At 41.0% G+C, this 22,214-nt stretch overlaps 1 protein-coding gene across 1 annotated transcript; it reads right to left on the bottom strand.

The window, feature by feature from the left end:
* Window positions 1–2,408: 2,408 nt before the first annotated feature.
* Window positions 2,409–16,622, bottom strand: LOC133546672 (oocyte zinc finger protein XlCOF22-like). The gene is made up of 3 exons (XM_061892458.1): window positions 16,503–16,622; window positions 12,978–13,200; window positions 2,409–3,902 (listed from the first exon to the last, which is right to left on the bottom strand). The coding sequence occupies exons 2-3, from the start codon at window positions 13,198–13,200 to the stop codon at window positions 2,551–2,553; spliced, it is 1,575 nt and encodes a 524-aa protein (XP_061748442.1). The 5' UTR covers window positions 16,503–16,622; the 3' UTR covers window positions 2,409–2,550.
* Window positions 16,623–22,214: the final 5,592 nt, after the last annotated feature.

The following is a 22,214-nucleotide window of genomic DNA, read 5'->3' as shown; positions in this document are numbered from 1 at the left end:
TTCAGCATTAAAGGCTTTATGAGAGTGATGTAATGATCAGAATCAGAAATACTTTATTAATCCCCACAGGGAATTTAAATTGTCAGCACTGTTATGACCATGTGTATATTAAATGTAATATTATATGAATACCATAATAAATTGGTACGTTTGGGGGATGTGTAATATTTTTTGTATGAACATCCTGAATGTTTTTGTGCTAGAATAGTTTTAATTAGTAGACAGTGAAAACAAATGAGGCAGTAATGATAATAATGGTTTGTTTTAAGCCTGTTTATGAATAATTAAAGATAATTAAGATACCAAAACGTAGCTTACATCCTCAGTGAGCTGAACTCCAGCAGTAAAGATGAGAGAAATAATGTGGAAAGGTCAGAAGTCAAATGTTTCTTCAGGTGATACATGGAGCCTCTGCTGCCACCCAGCGGCCGTTGGAAAGAATGCATACATTTTGTTTTGACCTCCTTAAAGCTGCTTTTTACTTTCTGTCCTGTTTGTGTCCAAGTCTGTAGTGTGGGCCATAGGACAGAAGGAAGACATTTTGTTAATAGACTGTGGAGGGCAGCAATACACCTAAGAAGTTCTACTAGTCTGCTGGAAATAGAAAAGAGGAGAAAGCAAGATGGCGTTTGATGGAGAAAGTCTAAACGTGGGCATTATTGTTCTGTATTTTTAATCAGTGCATACATGTGCACATATATGTCCTTTAATAGAGTAAACATCAAAAATAATTGTTTGTATCTGAATGCACTTTGTATTTAACGCCACCATTCTTAAATATGTTGTTTGTAAGAATGTGGGTGTTGTTGAGAAGATGATGCAGGTGTTCTGTCCAATTTAGCTAACTGTAAAAATGTGTTACTTAATCTAGTTTATTAGTAAAATAAATTGTTTTCCTTAATTATATTCTCCTCACTTTATCCAGACAGTCATTAGGACAAAAGACCCTGGGAGGAATTTGCCCTTTAAAAAGGGAAACCTATTCACTGTGGCAGGACAGCATCAAGATGAATTGATCACATTTGTATAATCGGCTACGAGGCATTTTATTCTCATTGTACAGCACTTACCTTTGGGCTGATACTGATACTGATACTGATACTGTGTTGACCAGTTTGATGATTGAATGTCCAGTACTGTAGAAATGTGTTTGGATATGACAATCCCTTTATTCCAAGCTATCAAAATGAAATGAAAAGTAGGTTCTAGAACATTATGTATGCTGACCTTGAATGGCACATTGTCACAGCAGTGAGACCTGACCACACACCACACCACACGCTCCAAAACTGTTTGTCCTCCATGCAATCACCCCCCAGTGTTCCCAGCTGAACACAATTAAAGGAGGCTACCATGGCAACCGCACCATAGCAACAGTCCCATCCCTGTCAACACTTCCTGGTTCTCAACAGGAAGTGGGCGGAGCAATCTGCAGAAAGGGACATTCAGCATGAACTGAAGCCAGCTATCAATCAGAGAAAACAAAATAAAAACAATACAAGCAAATAAGGAAATTTGGCTCCAACAGTCAGTTTTCGTCTTTTGGTGCAGTTGACCTTGTTCTTACATTTCTCCTTCCTCCTAGAGTTCCTGTGTTGCCTTTGTGGGCGGAGTTGTGGGACGTGCACAGCTGCTTCCAATTGACCCTGGTGCTACTTAAGCAGCACCTTGACAGCTGGATGGCACTCGGCGATTCTACTCCACGCCAGTTGATTCCATGCTTTGAGTATTTTGCTACCTTGGCCATTCCCAGTGCCATCCATCTTGGTGTTGTTTTGTAGTGTGCACGTCTTGTAACTCCAAACCAAGTTAAGTTCATTTTTGTATATATGTATCTTTTGTTCTTTTTTCCACGATGCACATTTTGTCTTCTCTTTTTCGCACCATCATTTTTTGTTTCCTACTGTTTGGATTGTTTTTGTGAGTAGATTTCCGCAGTAAAAGAAGTGTGACCAGCACTCTGACAGAAGGAGTTCCTCCAAAACGCAACACCCTTTGGCGGACAAGTATGTGATTAAATGCTATACATATAAAATGAAAGAGACAAGTGGTAGAACAAATGGATGGATGTACAGTAAAGCTCTGTGGGATGATGTACATAATTAACTTTTCCCAAACATTCCAAACGTTCCCATGTTTTCTGAAATTGATAATGTTTGAGGAATTCTAAAAAAGGGGGATAAATCATGAACAACTTTAAAAAACACTTGTCATGTGTAGTACTTGACTGAAAAAAGGCAATAATCTAAAATACCTCATCTATAAATCTTAGAAACTATGTGCTGATGTTTTTAGAAAGTCAAAGTTAAAGTCTGGACAGTTTATTTCAAATCCTGCAGTTTCATTTGCTGCTGCTGTTCTCACCAGCACACTTGTGTTTCTTACACTGGTACTTAGAAGACAATCTTTCACCACACACACTGCAACTCAACACTTTCTCTCCTGGGTGTCTTCTCATGTGTCTTTTCAAATGCTGACTTTGTAAAAAACTTTTACAACATACTGAACATGTAAAAGGTTTTTCTCCAGTGTGTGTTCTCACGTGTTCTTTCAAATAGTGTCGTTGCGCAAAATATTTACTGCAGATTGAACAGGAAAAGGTTTTTCTCCAGTGTGTATTCTCATGTGCTTTTTGAAATTTTCCCTTCGAGTAAAATCTTTACCGCAGATTGAACATGAAAAAGGTTTTTCTCCAGTGTGTGTTCTCATGTGTACTTTCAAATGTTGACTTCTTGTAAAACCTTTACCACAGATAGAACATGAAAAAGGTTTTTCTCCAGTGTGTGTTCTCATGTGTACTTTTAAATCTGGCCTCTGAGTAAAATGTTTACCGCAGTTTGAACATGAAAAAGGTTTTTCACCAGTGTGTGTTCTCATGTGTCTTTTCAAATGTTGACTTTCTCTAAAACCTTTACCACAGATTGAACAGGAAAAAGGTTTTTCACTGGTGTGTGTTCTCATGTGTACCTTCAAATTGATACTTTGTGTAAAACCTTTACTACAGAGTGAACAAGAAAAAGGTTTTTCTCTAGTGTGTGTTCTAATATGTATTTTCAAACTCTGACTTTGTGTAAAACCTTTACCACAGGTTGAACAGGAAAAACGTTTTTCACAAGTGTGTGTTCTCATGTGTACTTTCAAATTGTGACTTTGTGTAAAACCTTTACTACAGAGTGAACAAGAAAAAGGTTTTTCTCCAGTGTGTGTTCTCATGTGTCTTTTCAGACTACGACGGTATTTAAAAGTTTTGTGACAGTGAGAAGATGTGAAGTGAGTGTTGTCAGTGTGACATGTCTTATCATCTTTAGAGTCTTCATCATCAGTGTCAGGAGAGTGTGACGTTGTGTCCTCACTATCTGATAGTGGAGCTAAGAGCTTGTCTGCTTGTGATCCTCCACAGTGGTCTCCATCAGCTTCTGTTGTCATGTGTTGTGTTGAGCTGCTGCTTGGAGGCTCCCCCCCTCCCCTCTCCTCACTTTCACCTTTCACCTCATCATCTTCACTCTTCACAGGGACACCAGTCACTGGGAACTCCTCCAACCATTTAGGCTGACTGATGCCCTCTTCCTCCTCTTCCTCTTTAATGTGAGGGATCAGTGGCTCTTCCTCTTTAATGTGAGGGCTCAGTGGATCCACCGCTTCCTTTTTAAAATGGGGTGTCAGTGGGTCCCCCTCTTCCTCTTTAAAATGGGTTATTAGTGGCTTCTCCTCTTCCTTTTTAAAATTGGGGGTCAATGAGTCCTCCTCTTCCTCTTTGATGTGAGTGGTCAGTGGGTCATCCTCTTCCGCTTTAAAATGGGGGATCAGTGGGTGTTTCTTTTCCTTTTTAATGTGGGAGGGCTGTGGCTCCATCCTGAAGCTCCACTTCTGTTGCTCAGGGAGAAGATGTTCTTCACAGACGTCTGCAGGCCACAAGAAGACAAACACGTTTTAGAAACATCCATCTGTGCTCAGTCACACAATGCATTCAGTACTTTTACATGCACTTAGGAAAAACAAGTTATCGTATGAACTGTCTTGAAATCTCAGTGACGCACAAACACGCTGCTCTTTACAACATTATTCACAGGAAGGAAAAACAAACCAGCACAACAGGACTTTCTACAATGGATAGACGGTTGATGGTTTAAAATTGATTCTGTCATATATTATTTCTTATAGAATTATTAATAGAACCGTTTTAAAACAGGCTACACAGGCTCCTAATTTAGTTGATGAAATATGCAGTAAAATATTTCATCATTTCCAGTATTATTTTCTCAAATAAAGCAACCAGATATTAACAGTAAATAAACAAGTACATTAATAATAATTGTTTCGCCAAATTAATACAATTAGAAATGACACAATATGTTACTGCATATGTCAGCTGCCAAATTAGGAGCTTTTGTAACCCATTTTGAAATTCTTTTATTAGCAATCATATACCAAATGATATATCGTGACATATATTGTTATTAAGATATAGATTTTAAGTCATATGGCCCATACCAAACATTGGTTCGCCAACTCATTTTGTTTGGCCCACCAAATATATTTCATTTTTATATTCTTTGGATGTGTGTGTATGTTTAAAATGTGGTACTACTGTTCTACATCACGTGGAAGTGTACATTTAAACCAATGTGGGTGGCACTGGGAGCAGGTGGGTAAAGTGTCTTGCCCAAGGACACAATGGCTCAGATGGCTGAAGCTGGGATTGAACCTGGAACCCTCAAGTTGCTGGCATGGCCGCTCTACCAACCGAGCTATACTGCCAGGCCACCTTAACAACATCAACACATTACCCACCGCCTAAACTAAAGTCTTAAAAAAACCAAAACATTTTTTGTTTTTTTGTCCTGTCCGGCTTCTCAGGCAAATCATATAGTCGATGTAGATGCCCATATCGCATGTTCACATTTACTTTACAAAAGAGAAGTGTAGGATACTTCTCTGGTTGCCTTATTTGTATTTGACTTCATTAGACGTATTGATATTATCATTTTGTGCTAAACTAAAGTCTTAACAAGCTGGTACGCTTCGTACTGCCTCTGTCTCTGTCACTATGTCTCTGCAGCCCCCAGCATTGTCCCACCCACACAACCATCTGATTGGTTACAGGCAAAGCGGTAAGAGCCAATCAGCAGTGCGTATTCAGAGTGCATGGAATCAGGGCTCACGGCAGAGGCAGGCAGAGAGGAGAGACGGTGCATGTTAGCAGAAAGGTGTTCAGCAGGTGAGCATAATGCAGCGGACGATCCCCATATCATAATAAACACCTCCCAGTCAACTACTTGTAACATCACTATGAGCCCTTTGACGATCTGGAGGTATAGGCGGTAGCTCAGCTCGCTCACAGTCCTTGAGGTGAAGGCTGATTAGCTTTTAGCGTAACGTTAGCTCATTTTGCGATGTGTGCGTGCGTGTGTGTGTTACGGACAGTAAAGCCCTGTCTGTCTGAGAGAAAGACAAGCATTATTGACCGATAGTTAACATCTAAGTTATTTCACTTAACCTTTTTCTGTGTTGACGCAGCAAAAAGTCAGTGAGTCCTACTCTTCCTCTTTATTGTGAGTGGAGCTGTGACTCCTCTTTCTCTGTAAGGTAAGGGAGGGCTGTGATTCATTTGTCTCCTTAATGTGAGAGCTATCTGGCTCCTCCTTCCCTTTAATGTGGGGTTGCTTTGAATCCTCTTCCTCTTTAATCTTGGGGTACTGCAGAACCTCCATTTCCTTTTTAATATAAGGGGTTGTGACTGATTCTGCTCCATCCTTGAGGTCCGCTCTTGCTGCTCAGGGAAATGTTCTTCAATACACAAGTTAGACGAACAAATGCTTTAGAAAAGTCCAGATTTACCCAGTCACATGACACTTTGTCCTGCATATATTCTGATAATGTCTCTGAGGATTTTATCAGTCCCCACGTTGACTTTCAAGATGTCAAAACCATACGGTACATCAGCGAAGCAATACAAAAACTCATGAAAAAAATAAACACAGCAGTAAAACACTTACATACAAACAAGACAGCTGCTTGTACACCCGAAAGAGAACAAAGAACAGTGTCTAAGAGGAGCATCAACATTTGCATTTAAACTGTAAAATCCTGTTTATGATTTATTTACTCTACTTATTTAAATATGAACATTTTCCTTTAGGAAACTTTTACGATTTCTGTGTTGTTGTAGCTGGTATGCTGCAATTCCCCCCTCCCCCCCCCAAGATGGCGACCCTGTAGTGGCTGCTGTTGGCAGGAACTCTGTGCTCTTGTGTCATCCTTTTGTGTTTCCATCTTCTTTTCATGTGTTTATATACATATGCATATGTATATATATATATATATATATACATATACATATATATATATATATATATATATATATATATATATATATATACATATATATATATATATATTTTTTTTTGCCTTTTGGTCCGGACCCTTTGGGATTGTGTGACAAGGGGTGGTACTTTCGTGACTTCTGCAGTGCTTTTTTGTGGACTTCTGGATCCGCCTCCCGAGAGCCTTGTGGCCATGGAGACCAGCTGCTGGGTTTCTGCCACACCAGAATCCGTTTGGAGAGACTGGAGGAGATGCAGATGAAGAGACAGGACTGCGGAGCTAGCACTGAGCGCCGGGACGGAAAAGCTTCACAGTGTCTTGGCTGAATGAGCAGGTATCGCACACCTCGGTCTCTTTGGACGTATCCTCACTCATCCATGCGGACTGGACACTGGCCGAGACTTGGTCGGCGGCCGAGAGTGGAGTCGGCTCTCTTGGTTGCTTTGTTGGGTCTGCTCCCGTCTCTGGCCAAGCTCCCTCCACCCCAGCAGACGATGGCGTGGGACACCGCAAAAGCCACCACAGTGTATTTGTTTCTTTTACTTTTTATTCATGTATGTATGTAGAAGTGTCTGGTTGCATCAGCTCTGCTCTTTTAATGTCCTTTGTCTTCTTTGATGTTTCCCTCTTACACATGAAAGAGGGATGTATGCTAGGGCTATAAGTTGTTTTTTTCCCTTGGCCTCAGTCTGGACCCCCTCTCCAGGGGCCCAGGCTGAGACCGATTTTTAATTTTTTCTCACATTCCCCCCACTTGTTTACACGTATGTATCTCACCTTTTTTGCAAGGGGCGCCGCAAGTTGGCAGACCCGTCAGCGATCCTGTTCTGTCTCCCTAGAATGTTTGTCTGACCTTGAATGGGATTCTGCTGAACATTTTAATTTCCCCTCAGGGATTAATAAAGTATGTTTGATTCTGATGTTTGATATCAACAAAACATAGCTAATTAGTAGAAATGAACTAGATTAAATCATCTCTCAAAGGTGTTGAGACATTGATGGACAGCGGAGAAGTAACTAAATCCAAATAAAAAAATGATTTTATTTTTTATAAGATATTTAGACTTAGACTTCCTTTTTATTGTCATTCAAAGTTGAACTTTACAGTACAAATAAGAACGCAATTTCGTTGCATTATCTCTTGGTAGTGCAGGATAAAAAAAACAATAAGGTGCAGATATACAGTTGTGATCCAAATTATTAAACCGCCACACAATTTTGGTGTTTTAGCTAGTTGGACATTTATTCCGTATTTTGTTTATAGTCATATCAAATAAAGATGTTTCAAATTGACAAATGCAACTCAAATCTTAACACTGTATTTTACAAAATACCAAAAAAGGACATTTTTCTTAATATCTCATTGACAAAATTATTCAACCCCTTGCAGATCATAACTCTTAAGAACAGAATTTGAATAAGGTCTTTTCAATCAGGTGTTGAACACACCTGTAGATGTGATTAGAACCATAACGAGCAACAATTAAACTGATTGAAAAAGACTGACGCTCAGCTTCTTGTAGATGGTCAATGGTGTATTTGCAACATGGTGAAGTCCAGGGAGTGGTCAAAGAAGTCAAGAGAGGAGGTCATTTCTCTTCATAAGAAAGGATATGGATATAAGAAAATAGCAAAGACATTACACATTCCAAGAGACACAGTTGGGAGCATAATTCGCAAGTTTAAAGCTAAAGGCACAGTGGAAACACTACCTGGGCGTGGTAGAAAGAGGATGCTGTGTGCGTACAGTGGTGAAAAACCCCCGGGTAACAACTGAGGAACTACAACAGGACATTGCAGAGGGGGGAACGCAGGTTTCGTCCCAGACAATAAGGCGCGCACTACGAGATGAAGGCCTCCGTGCCAAAACTCCCAGGCGCACCCCACTTCTGACTACCAGGCACAAGAAAAATTGACTCCAGTATGCCAAAAAATCATCTGGACAAACCCCAAATGTTTTGGGAAACTGTTCTATGGAGTGATGAGACAAAACTGGAACCCTTTGGGCCTATGAATCAACGTTATGTGTGGAGGAGAAAAAAATGAAGCTTACAAAGAGAAGAACACCATCCCTACTGTTAAGCATGGTGGGGGGTCAATCATGCTCTGGGGCTGTTGCTCTGCCTCAGGTACCTGATAATCTTTTCCGTCGTCCTCACCACTCTCTGGAGAGACTTCCAGTCTGAGCCATTGCAGGCTCCAGTCCAGACAGAGATGCTGTTGGTCAGCAGGCTCTCTATAGTTCCTCTGTAGAATGTGCTGAGAATGGGGGGAGGGAGCTGTGCTCTTTACATCCGACGCAAAAAGTGCATGCGCTGCTGAGCTCTTTTTACAAGATCTCCGGTGTGTAGGGACAAGGTTATATTGTCAGTAATCTGCACCCCCAGGAACTTGGTGCTGCTTACCATCTCCACCGCTGTGCCGTTGATGAAGAGTGAAGTGTGGCTGGACCGGTGCTTCCTGAAGTCAACGATGATCTCCTTGGTCTTGTCGACGTTCAGGACCAGGTTGTTGGTTCTGCACCAGTCAACCAGATGTTTCACCACCTCCCTGCGAGATGTTGAAGATGTCTGTGAGAACCCCCGCCAACTGGTCTGCACATCCCTGAAGCACCTGGCCCGGAATGTCATCAGGTCCGGGGGTTCACTTTCCTCAGGGTATTCAGGACATCCGCTGTGTCCAAGTTGAGCGGCTGCTCATCAGAGCGAGGGGTGTTTTTTCTCGCCGGAGTGATGGATTTTCTCGCCGGAGGGGTGTTAAGTGCCTCAAACCTTTCAAAGTAGTTGTTTAGGTCATTTAGGAAGCTGATACTGTTGTCACAGGGATGGGGGGCAGCTTTATAGTCCGTGATGACCTGTATGCCCTGCCACATTTGTCGAGTGTTCGTGGGGTTCTGGAAGAAGTCCTGCACTTTCTGACTGTGAGCACCTTTGCAACCTTAATGGCACGGTTCAGGTTAGCTCTGGCTGTTTTTACTGCTACCATGTCGCTAGACTTAAACGCCTTGTTCCGAGCCTTCAGCATTGCACGCAGTACCTCACTGTTCATCCATCCAGAGTTTCTCTACGGCCCGTGTGGGGATGTTCTTGATAATAATAATAATAATAATAATAATGGATTCGATTTATATCGCGCTTTTCTATTGTTAGATACTCAAAGCGCTCACAGAGAAGTGGGAAGCCATCATTCATTCACACCTGGTGGTGGTAAGCTACATCTGTAGCTGCCCTGGGGTAGACCAACGGAAGCGTGGCTGCCAATTTGCGCCTACGGCCCCTCCTACCACCACCAATCATTCATTCATCATTCATTCACCAGTGTGAGCGGCACCGCGGGCAAGGGTGAAGTGTCCTGCCCAAGGACACAACGGCAGCGATTTGGATGTTAATAGGTGGGAAGCGAACCTGCAACCCCCCGGTTTCTGGCACGGCCGCTCTACCCACTACGCCATGCCGCCCCTAATCTGATCACACTGACATCCTCCATGCACTTCTGAATGTATGCGGACACAGACTTTGCATACTCCTCCACACATGTGTTATGATTATCGGTGACGGCTGCCTTGAACATGTCCCAGTCTGTGGTTCCGAAGCAGTCTTGTAATGCTTCCATTGCTCCCTCTGGCCAGGTCCTCACCTGCTTCACTGTAGCTTGCTTTCTGATCAGCAGGGGCTTGTATGCAGGAATTAGCATCACATATAGATGGTCTGAGGAGCCCAGGTGGGGGCGTGGTGCAGCTTTATACGCCTGTTTAATATTACTATAAACCAAGTCCAGCTTGCTTCCACCCCTGGTTGCAAAATTCACATATTGATGGAAATGAGGGAAAACTGTTTTCATGTAAGCTTGATTAAAATCCCCTGCAACGATGAAAACTTCCTCTGGATGTGTAGTTTGCAGTTCATTGATGGAGCAGTACAAAGCGTTCAAAGCTTCTTTGGTGTGAGCACTGGGGGGAATGTACACTGTTGTGAAGATCATAGCACTGAATTCCCGAGGTAAATAAAATGGCCTGCATTTTATAGTTAATATTTCTACATCGGGAGAGCAGTGACATGAGACGTTCTTCCCGTTGTTGCACCAGTTGTTATTGATGTATATACAAACACCACCGCCTCGGGATTTACCAGTGAGAGTGCTGCTCCTATCCGACCCAAACATAGTTAGCTCCTCGATGCTAACTGCCTCGCCCGGGACGAATGGTTTCAGCCACGTTTCTGTGAGAAATATGGCGCAGCAGTCTCTCATCTAGATAGATAAATAGATAGATAGATAGTACTTTATTGATTCCTTCAGGAGAGTTCCTTCAGGAAAATTACAATTCCAGCAGCAGTGTCTTGCATATGAATCCAGCTTCAGGTAGTCCAGTTTGTTCTCCAGTGAGCGGACATTTGAGAGCAGGATGGAAGGAAGCGGCGTTCTGTGAGGATTAGCCTTTAGCTTTGTTGTTAGCCCCGCTCGGCATCTCCGTTTCTGTTTCTGATCCCACCGCTTATGTCTCCTCTGTCTGCGGTCCCCTCTGGTACTAGGCTCCACTGCCTCACAGGCCGCTGGATGTAGCCGGCGTAGTATTCCCAGGATAGCGAGGAGGTCCAACGTATACGCATCTTTCGGTCTAATACTGCCCGATCCATCCACATCCAAAATTGTCTGGCGGTCCTACGTTACTACGGAGTGTCCACGCTGGAAGCCAGCCATGAAATTCACAGAAATTACTGGTAGATTTGCCAAAATGTTCTATTACTACCAAGAGCCTCTGCAGCCGCAGCCGAGCAGGGCGCCGCCATCTTGAGACCAATATCTGGCTTGTATCTTCAGTAGGGATGTAAATTTATAGATTTATGGATATGATACCCTAATCAATATTCCTTATCGATACCAGTATTTATCCGTACTCTTGTCGGTACTACATGTCATTTGTGGAAATAAAAAAGTGGAAAAGAGGCATTTTAAATAGCATTCCTATTTGCAGAAGAGGTTGAAGTCTTAAAGAAGTCAACTATGTGTGCAGTGCAAGGTGAGATGCAGTTATGTCATCTTCTTCTCAATAACACACACATCAAACTTTTGTTGCTTCCTTATTTGTCATTATTCAAAGCTGATTGTAATGTGTAGCAGCGGCAGCTGAACTCAATGTGACAACGTGTCATAGTTACCTCAGTCAGCTGGAATTAAAAATACAAATAGTTGTGTCGTTAGTCCAGAATCTTCACGGTCTTCATGGACCACATAATTAAAGGCCTACTGAAATGAGATTTTCTTATTCAAACGGGGACAGCAGGTCCATTCTATGTGTCATACTTGATCATTTCGCGATATTGCCATATTTTTGCTGAAAGGATTTAGTAGAGAACATCCACGATAAAGTTTGCAACTTTCGGTGCTAAGAGAAAAGCCCTGACTCTACCGGAAGTCGCAGACAATGACGTCACAAGTGTGGGGGCTCCTCACATATTCACATTGATTTTAATGGGAGCTTCCAACAAAAAGTGCTATTCGGACAGGAGAAAACGACAATTTCCCCTTTAATTTGAGTGAGGATGAAAGATTTGTGGTTGAAGATATTGATAGCGACGGACTAGAAAAAAAAAAAAACGCGATTGCATTGGGACGGATTCAGATGTTTTTAGACACATTTACTAGGATAATTCTGGGAAATCCCTTATCTTTCTATTGTGTTGCTATTGTTTTAGTGAGTTAAATAGTACCTGATAGTCGGAGGTGTGTGTCCACGGGTGTCTTGACACCAGTGTCTCAGAGGAGTTGACGGCAGCTTTATGGACGGCACAAGCTCAGCTTTTCTCCGGTAAGAAGCGACGTTTTAACCACAATTATCTCACCGAAACCTGCTGGTTGACATTCTGTCGTGATTCATGTTCTCTTGACCGCGCTCTGATCCATAGGAAAGTTTCACCTCCGGGAATTTTAAACAAGGAATCACCGTGTGTTTGTGTGGCTAAAGGCTAAAGCTTCCCAACTCCATCTTTCTACTGTGACTTCTCCAATATTAATTGAACAAATTGCAAAAGATTCAGCAACACAGATCTCCAAAATACTGTGTAATTATGCCGTTAAAGCAGACGACTTTTAGCTGTGTGTGTGTGCAGCGCTCATACTTCCTATAAACCCGTGACGTCTTGCGTAGACGTCATCGTAACACAACGTTTTTAAGACGAAACTCCCGGGAAATTTATAATTGCAATTTAGTAAACTAAAGCGGCCGTATTGGCATGTGTTGCAATGTTAATATTTCATCATTGATATATAAACTATCAGACTGCGTGGTGGGTAGTAGTGGCTTTCAGTAGGCCTTTAGGAACCAGTACTAAAAAAAAAAAAAAATGGTACTTGGTATACAGCTCTTATCTTCACCACTAAACCTTTGAAATATGCTGACATATGTGCTGCTAAAGGTAAATAAACAGTAGCCATATTGAATGTTTGCCTTCATTTGACCACGTGAGGTAAGGAGGACGGCCTCTAGGTCACATGGTTACACCCCAGCAATTACACTGTTGATGATTGATGAGCATTCATTTTTAAATGGTGGTGTTAAAAAGCAAATATATCTCCATCTTTAGTGATAAATGTGTCCCCCGGATGAACATGTGTCACAAACATTGTATTAGATGATATGTGGATGTTGTGCTTACTTGGACTGTGATGAAGCTGTGAGGACTCAGGTGGTTTGTCTTCATGCTCTTCAGTCTTCACAGAGACAACAGTCAGTGGAAACTTGCTGACATCAGCCTCCTCCTGCCCTACAGGACACTCTCCCCCCTGACTGATCCACACTTCCTCCTCTTCCTCTTTAATGTGGGGGGGCTGTGGATCCTCCTGCTGCTGAAGGGGACGTTCTTCTTGACGAGCGTTCATCTGTTGGACGTCCGCAAGACAACACAAACAAACTTCAGCTCAGATGTGTCAAATATTTTTTAGTCTATCAAATATAATATTTTCCAAGTGGACTGACACCACTTTGTGGTGATGTTCTTCTACACATGGAATAATCATCAGTTATTGATTATTATGAATTGTGTCATTGATCCTATTTTCTGCATTTACATTAATTATTGATTAAAAAGTAACAACTTATAGAAAACCTCCTGCTGGGATTTTAATACCGTCATGACTGCATGAAGTCAGTCTGCACGTATAAAAGTGTCATTGTGCTGCAGCATCAAGTGACGCCAACTGGCTCCTCCCACTACCAACCTACCAGCCAACCTTGACGTGCACCTCCAAAATAGTCCCACCTCACGTCAACGGTGACCAGGACTACAGAGCTGTGGTCGGTTGGCTTTACTTTTACGCACAATATCCTCTCCTTGTTTTTCCTTCTGCAAAAGCAACATTTTTAGCCCAACAGACAAGAAACAGAAGTGCAGCGAAGCACGTGTAACAAGTGCCAGCGAGTGTGGCCGTGTGATAGTATGTTGCTTGAACCTCACTCACACCTTAAGGAATGTGCTGGCGTGAGAATATATATATATATATATATATATATATATATATATATATATATATATATATATATATATATATATATATATATATATATATATATATATATATATATATATATATATATATATATATATATATATATATATATATATAATATATATATATATATTAGGGGTGGGCAAATTAATTACGAGTTAATTCATCACTCTATTAACACCTACAATTATTTGATCGCACATTTGCGTATGTTGTTTACATGCTTTTATTTTGTTAACGCCTTTTCTTAACAAGATGGCGACGCCCGGACGGGCTTCGGCGTGGAGGAGCTCTTGCTAAAGATGGAACATTTGGCAAAAATACCGGACAATTCTGCAAATTTCATGGCTGGCTTACAGCGTGGTCACTCCGGGATCACTTACGACCGCCAGACAATTCTGAATGTGGATAGATCGGGCCGTTTTGGACTGAATGAGGCGTGCTTGCTAGAGCGGGTAGCTAGCATGGGAATACTTTGCCGGCTACATCCAGCGGCCTGTGAAGCAGCGGAGTATATGTGTTGTCTGTCTATTTATGAATAATGCAGACCAGGACTGTTGGCTGAGTTCTTAACGTTTGCTTTCAGAGCGTGCATATCACAACATACAAGATGTTGTCATGGCGACACACAACCTATACCGGGCTACAGCGCATGCTCGTCATTCCTGTTGCATGCTGGGTAGGGTAGTTCTTTTTTTCCCTGGCTCATAACATCACAATATAGTACCATGTATATGATGCCTTCAGTTTATCAAAGCACCAAGCAAACAATCGGAAAATTCCCATCATATCAAATCCTAGATAAATGATAAATAAATAAATAAATGGGTTGTACTTGTATAGCGCTTTTCTACCTTCAAGGTACTCAAAGAGCTTTGACACTACTTCCACATTTACCCATTCACACACACATTCACACACTGATGGAGGGAGCTGCCATGCAAGGCGCCAACCAGCAACCATCAGGAGCAAGGGTGAAGTGTCCTGCTCAGGACACAACGGACGTGACGAGGTTGGTTCTAGGTGGGATTTGAACCAGTGACCCTCGGGTTGCGCACGGCCACTCTGCCACTGCGCCACGCCGTCCTATGGTCATAATTATTTTAAGTGCACTACGCAGAATAAACACAGCATTATTGATATTGCTAGAACAGATCATTTGATCAAAAATTCCCTAAAACAGCCCACTACCTGTAATATAGGTTTTTTTAAACATAAGATCCCTGCTAAAAAAAATGTTTGAGCTGTTACCTCAGAAATTGCCTGTTCAGATGTTATGATTGTGGCTCAGAGATTTGTATGTAGATTATATTTATTTTCCATAACAAACAGGATAACTTAAATACCCTGGCAGTGGCAATTAGCTTAAATGTTTGTATTTACATTTTTTGAGTTGATTTTCATAAAATATGCTATTTAACTGCTACTGTTTAACAAGGACTGATTTAAATTGTGTTTGCACAACAAATGTTTTGGGGGCTTTTGTTCATGTGAGAGAATATTCCAATAAAAGGTGCACTACACACTACTTTTGAATTCATTATTGGGCTTTGTGTATACAATGCAGTTAATCGCGATTACTCAGAGAAATAGTGCGATTAACTTCGATTACAATTTTTAATCGTTACCCAGCCCTAATATATATATATATATATATATATATATATATATATATATATATATACACATACATATATATATATATATATATACATATATATATATACATATAAATATATATATATATACATATATATATATATATATATATATATATATACATATAAATATATATATATATACATATATATATATATATATATATATATATATACATATACATATAAATATATATATATATATATATATATATATATATATATATATATTAGAATATTTGGGTACCTCATGATTTGATTACAAACAAAATATTGATGCATATTCAATTTGTGTGCAGTATATTAAAGCCATTTTTCATATTTAACATTTATTTAATTAAATATTTATTTTAGTCTGACTGAATAAGCATTAATCGCTTACAATTGTGCAAATAGTGTATTCGTGATAACAAACATCAATTGATTTAATTTCCATGATATGTCCACCCAATGCAGCTGAGATAGGCTCCAACACCCCCTGTCCCCCCTCGCAACCCCAAATAGGGACAAGCGGTAGAAAATGGTTGGATGTTATCAAAGGAATAGAAGTGCATGCAAACATCATTTATATTTATTGTTAATAAAGTTGACACCAACACAAAATAGACCACTGCAATAATATTCTACTGTCATTATAATAATAATATTTGTAATTATTTTTTCATCCTGTAAAGCATCTTTGAGTACACTGAAAAGCGCTATACCAAATAAAATGTATTATTATTATAATTATTATACCATGTGACTTATTCCAGACTTAAATTTCGAGACGTTCGTTTCTTTCTAGTAACAAATATTCAATGATGTTAAGCGTGACTGTAATATACAACAAAAAACAGTTAAAGTATTAAATAAGTCAATATAATTCTCATAGAGAACATATAAAATACACTCCTCCAAAAAAAACGCTCGCATTTGCTACAAAGGCCTGCTAGCGGGCTAACGCTAGCACGTTAGCTTCGAACAACATATGAGGTAAATAAGATAAATAACATGAAAATATATCATGTATATTACCTCATAAGCCGCGTGTACAAGAGAGGAGTGGAATATATTCTTCCTATTGTTACACCAGCAACTCTTTTTTGTCTTCTGTGGCCGGGCGAAGGAAGTGTGCACCACTCACTATTGTCCCAGTGAAACACGTGTTTGAAGGAAGTGTGCACCACTCACTATTGTCCCAGTGAAACACGTGTTTGAAGGAAGTGTGCACCACTCACTATTGTCCCAGTGAAACACGTGTTTGAAGGAAGTGTGCACCACTCACTATTGTCCCAGTGAAACACGTGTTTGAAGGAAGTGTGCACCACTCACTATTGTCCCAGTGAAACACGTGTTTGAAGGAAGTGTGCACCACTCACTATTGTCCCAGTGAAACACGTGTTTGAAGGAAGTGTGCACCACTCACTATTGTCCCAGTGAAACACGTGTTTGAAGGAAGTGTGCACCACTCACTATTGTCCCAGTGAAACACGTGTTTGAAGGAAGTGTGCACCACTCACTATTGTCCCAGTGAAACACGTGTTTGAAGGAAGTGTGCACCACTCACTATTGTCCCAGTGAAACGCGTGTTTGGCTAACATTTGTTCCGCGGTTGAGAACACTTCGATGACGTCACACAGGAGGAAGAACAAAACAAGATGGCGTCTGGCGGAGACTACGTTGTATTGGTTATTATGGTTTCTAGGTCTTAATTACAGCGTACATGTGCACATTTGTGTCGTTTAACAGAGTAAACGTCGTTATTAATTGTTTGTATGCGGATACATTAGTCTGAGTGCACTTTGACGTGCTAGCCTAGCCTGCTGGTTAGCTTAGCTTGTTAGCTGCTAACAAAGAGAGGCGGAAGTGATCGACACATCAAAGCAGAGATCCAATGTAAGTGTAAAGTGTTTTTATTGTGTGAAAATGTCTACATTACAAATGATGTGAGTGTTGCTGAATCGGCGACTAACTGCTGCTGTTGAAGAAATATTTGTGATGTTAGAAAAAAAAACGATAGCAGAGTACAAGGAGGAACTTTGTTCAACAAAAGAGGAGAAGGAGCGACAACATCAACTACTGGACGCTGTTTTCAGGAAACATCAAGTTGTGTTACACATCCTTCCATCCATCCAACCATCCGTCCATTATCTTCTGCTTATCTGAGGTCGGATTGCGGGGGCAGCAGCCTAAGAAGAGAGGCCCAGCCTTTCTTTTCCCCAGCCGCTTCGTACAAATCTTCCCGGGGGATCCCAAAGCGTTCCCAGGCCAGCCAGTTTCTAACATAATAGTGAGAGTCCAATCCATAGTGGGGCCAGCCGGAGACCATCCCGAGCAGGGACAGGTCAGCAACGCAGAGATGCCCCCAACCGATGCACAGACGAGCAGACCACCCTGGGTCCCGACTCTAGGCAGATATATATATATATATATATATACATATATATATATATATATATATATATATATATATATATATATATATATATATATACACACACACAATAAAAACTAAATAAGATAAGGCTCAGAATTGGTTTCTTAACCAAACCTTTTGTTGTGTACCAGAGAAGGGAAGGAGGCAACAACCAGGGCAGGACTGCGGTTTACAAGGTTCATTTAAAACCTTTGATGAATGCGTGGCGTGTGTATGCTACTCAAAGTGAATGAGTACCCACCTGCTCCCAGTTCCACCCACACTGGTTTAACTGTAACTTAAATATTGGGTTTCACTATGTTAAGCGCTTTGAGTCACTAGAGAAAAGCGCTATATAAATATAATTCACCTCACTTCACTATGTGTAATATTAAATATGTAAATGTTACCAAGGGTTGTTGTCTGTAAATGTTGGTTGTATCTTTCGTCGTAATCCAAGAGGGCAAGGCGAAGAGGCAGGTCGTGGACAGGCAGGAGGTCATGGGCAAGAGCAGGGCAGCGTGGTTTGGGTCCGAGCAGGGAGGTCGTGGATCGAGGAGAGCAGTCAGGAATCCGGATGCGAGTTGAGTGACAAGGCACAAATAAGGAAGGATAGCGTAGTCACTGAGGAAATACAAAAGGACATGAACCAGGGGAAAACAGAGAGATAGAGCAAAACAAGGGCAAGAAATTCACTGGGAAAACAGGGAATGTCAGACATGATGCTTACTGGAAGGTTAGCGACGTTCTGGCAAAGGGTCCTCGGGTCTGCTGGTCTTTATGCTGCTCCCTCTCATCAAGTCCAGGTGTGTTGATTATTGATAGCGTGTAGGCTCGTTGCTGCGTGGGCGTGGTGCCCTCAGCACGAGCGAGGGCGCTTCTTGGTGCGCTGTCAGCAGAGGCGCCTCTTGGCTCACTGTCAGCAGAGGCACACGCAGCTCCAGCCGCTGACGTAACGCGGGTTCGACTCCGCGTCATGACACCTTTCTACATATAAAGTGCAACATTCTCACATATAAAGTGCAACATTAAACTGCTTCAAGTTGTTGCTCAGATTAAATAAAATGACAAAACTTTTCTTCTACATACAAAAAGTGCAGCATTAAACAGTTTCAAGTCAACTCAGCCTCATATTAACTTTTCTTTTTCCCACCCTCCAGCCTTTAACCCTGGTGACTTTCAATCAATTTTCATGTTTTCTGCCAGAAAAATCAGTTTATCCACCTTGTCTGCAGAAAGAGCAGACCTGCTTGCAGTTACAATATCCCCAGCTGTGAAAAATACCCTTTAGCTGGGCACGGAGGTCGCAGGTATGGTGAGGTAGTGCCTGGCTAACTTGGCAGTAAGAAGATATGTGGGCTCATTGTTCTTCCACCATAGAAGTGGGTCAAAATCGAGTTTTTAATGCACTATGGTCTTAAATCTGCTGCTGTAAAAACACCAACAGCATTTGTTATTGCTTTAGCCCTGCCTGAGTCGCAGAGTAGAAGCTGCTTGAATGCAGTGGGAGCTGCGTTTGTTCGTCTTTCTCTTCGTTGAAGCCATGTTATCCATTGTTGTATCGCACTGCGTAGCCGAAGTGTTCCCAAACGGGAGATCTTAACGAGGCAGGAGTGTCTTTCAGCTCTGGCTTTTACACTTTGTAGTAGCCCGGTCGTTGTTAGCATGCTGTGTGTTGTGCCTCAGTGTGCATTGTTGACACAACGTGTGGTGCGCTACTTAATATGTCCGTGTGGAAACTTGTTCGATACACCTCCGAACCAGAACCCCCGTACCGAAACGGTTCAATACAAATACACGTACCGTTACACCCTTAATACACACACATCTGAAGATTATAAAAAAATAAATATATTTGGTGGGCCAAACAAAATGACTCGACAAACCAATGTTTGGTATGAGTGCTATGACCTCAAATCTATATCCTAATAACAATATATGTCACGATACATCATTTGGTATATGATTGATAATAGAAAAAATTCAAAGCGGGTTACAAAAGCTCCTAATTTGGCAGCTGACATATGCAGTAACATATTGTGTCTTTTCTAATTGTATTATTTTGTCGAAACGATTATTATTAATGTACTTGTTTATTTACTATTAATATCTGGTTTATTTATTTGACAAAATAATACTGGAAATTATGTAATATTTGACTGCATATTTCAGCAACTAAATTAGGAGCCTGTGTAGTGTCAGAATAATTGTTTCTAAGTTATCACAAAAACGTTGTGTTGCATTGAATGACTGGTGAGAAGCAAAAGCTGTCTTTGAAACCTACCAAGAGTAAGGCTCGTAAAACTCCACTGTGTTGGGGAAAGCAAGATGAAGGTGTTCCTGTTTTCTTTCATGTATTATAATCAAACATAAAGATATTGTCTGACCCAAGTACTACAAAAGCAAAGAGGAAGCAGAACCAGTGTCCCCTCCAGGGGACCTCTTTTTGAACCTCCTTTTTCAACTGTTTTACGAACCTCTTTTTGAACTGTTTTACGAACCTCTTTTTGAACTCATTTACGACCTTTTCTTTTGAACTGTTCCGTAACCAAAGGCAACGCTGTTTACGACACACTTCCCTCTCGAAGCAGCTGTGGTCATGTGGTCGAAGAAAGTAAAATAAAGAAGGGGGAGTACAATCTTTCGCCAGAGCGTGGGTGACACTGTAAAAAGTTAGAGGTCGACAAGTTTCTCCTCAATTGAATCCAAATTGAATTATGTCTCTGTTTGATTCTTTGCATCTTGTCTTGTTTAATTGATGTCATCAGTGTTTGAACCTGACATGTAGCCTGTTTTAAAATGGTTTTATTACTAATTCTATATGAAATAATGTATCGCAAAATACATTTTAAACCATATCGTCTATCCATAGTAGAAAGTCCTGTCGTCCTGGTTTGTTTTTCTATTCCTGTAAATAATGTTGTAAAGAGCAGCGTGTTTGTGCGTCACTGAGATTTCAAGAGAGTTCATACGATAACTTGTTTTTCCTAAGTGCATGTCAAAGTACTGAATGCATTGTGTGACTGAGCAGAGATGGTGTGTGTTTGTCTTGCAGACATCTGTGAAGAACATCTTCACCCTGAGCAACAGAAGTGCAGCTTCAGGATGCAGACGGAGGAGCCACAGCCCTCCCACATTAAGAAGGAAGAGGAATACCTACTGATGCCCCATTTTAAAAAGGAAGAGGAGGACCCACTGACACCCCGATTTAAAGAGGAGATGGAGGACCCACTGACCCCTCACATTCAAGAGGAAGAGGAAGAGCACAGCATCAGTCAGCAGAGAGAGTATCTTGAAGGACTGGAGGAGGTTGATGTCACCAAGATGCCAGTGACTGGTGTCCCTGTGAAGAGTGAAGATGATGAGGTGAAAGGTGAAAGTGAGGAGAGGGGAGGGGGGGAGCCTCCAAGCAGCAGCTCAACACAACACATGACAACAGAAGCTGATGGAGACCACTGTGGAGGATCACAAGCAGACAAGCTCTTAGCTCCACTATCAGATAGTGAGGACACAACGTCACACTCTCCTGACACTGATGATGAAGACTCTAAAGATGATAAGACATGTCACACTGACAACACTCACTTCACATCTTCTCTCTGTCACAAAACTTTTAAATACCAAAGTCGTCTGAAAAGACACATGAGAACACACACTGGAGGAAAACCTTTTTCATGTTCAATCTGTCGTAAATGTTTTACTTTAAAGTACAATTTCAAAGTACACATGAGAATACATACTGGAGAAAAACCTTTTTCCTGCTCAGAATGTGGTAAAAGTTTTGTAAGAAAGGAACGTTTAAATGTACACATGAGATCACACACTGGAGAAAAACCTTTTTCATGTTCAATCTGCAGTAAAGATTTTACGCATTGGCACAATTTGAAAACACACATGAGAATACACAATGGTGAAAAACCTTTTTCCTGCTCAGAATGTGGCAAAAGTTTTGTAATAAATCAAAGGTTAAAAGTACACATGAGAATACACACTAGAGAAAAAACTTTTTCCTGCTCAGAATGTGGTAAAAGTTTTGTAACAAATCAAACCTTAAAAGCACACATGAGAACACACACTGGTGAAAAACCTTTTCCGGGTTCAATCTGCGGTAAAGATTTTACTCTAAAGACCCTTTTAAAAACACACATGAGAACACACTCTGGTGAAAAACCCTACTCCTGTTCAAGATGCAACAAAAGCTTTCGTCACTGACAATCTTGTACAGTACACATGAGAAGACACCCAGGAGAGAAAGTGTTGAGTTGCAGTGTGTGTGGTGAAAGATTGTCTTCTAAGTACCAGTGTAAGAAACACAAGTGTGCTGGTGAGAA

This window comes from Nerophis ophidion, unplaced genomic scaffold (genome assembly GCF_033978795.1).
Source record: "Nerophis ophidion isolate RoL-2023_Sa unplaced genomic scaffold, RoL_Noph_v1.0 HiC_scaffold_36, whole genome shotgun sequence".
Taxonomy (NCBI): domain Eukaryota; kingdom Metazoa; phylum Chordata; class Actinopteri; order Syngnathiformes; family Syngnathidae; genus Nerophis; species Nerophis ophidion.
Note: the sequence above shows the minus strand (reverse complement) of the source record. Positions and strands in the feature narration are given on the sequence as shown.

What these genes read in the sequence shown, in the direction of transcription:
- LOC133546672 (XM_061892458.1), bottom strand. Translation starts at nt 13,200, where the DNA reads ATGAACGCTCGTCAAGAAGAACGTCCCCTTCAGCAGCAGGAGGATCCA. An exon ending in ACAGCTTCATCACAGTCCAA is followed by an intron (nt 3,903 to 12,977) that starts GTAAGCACAACA and finishes TGTGGCCTGCAG; the next exon opens with ACGTCTGTGAAGAACATCTT.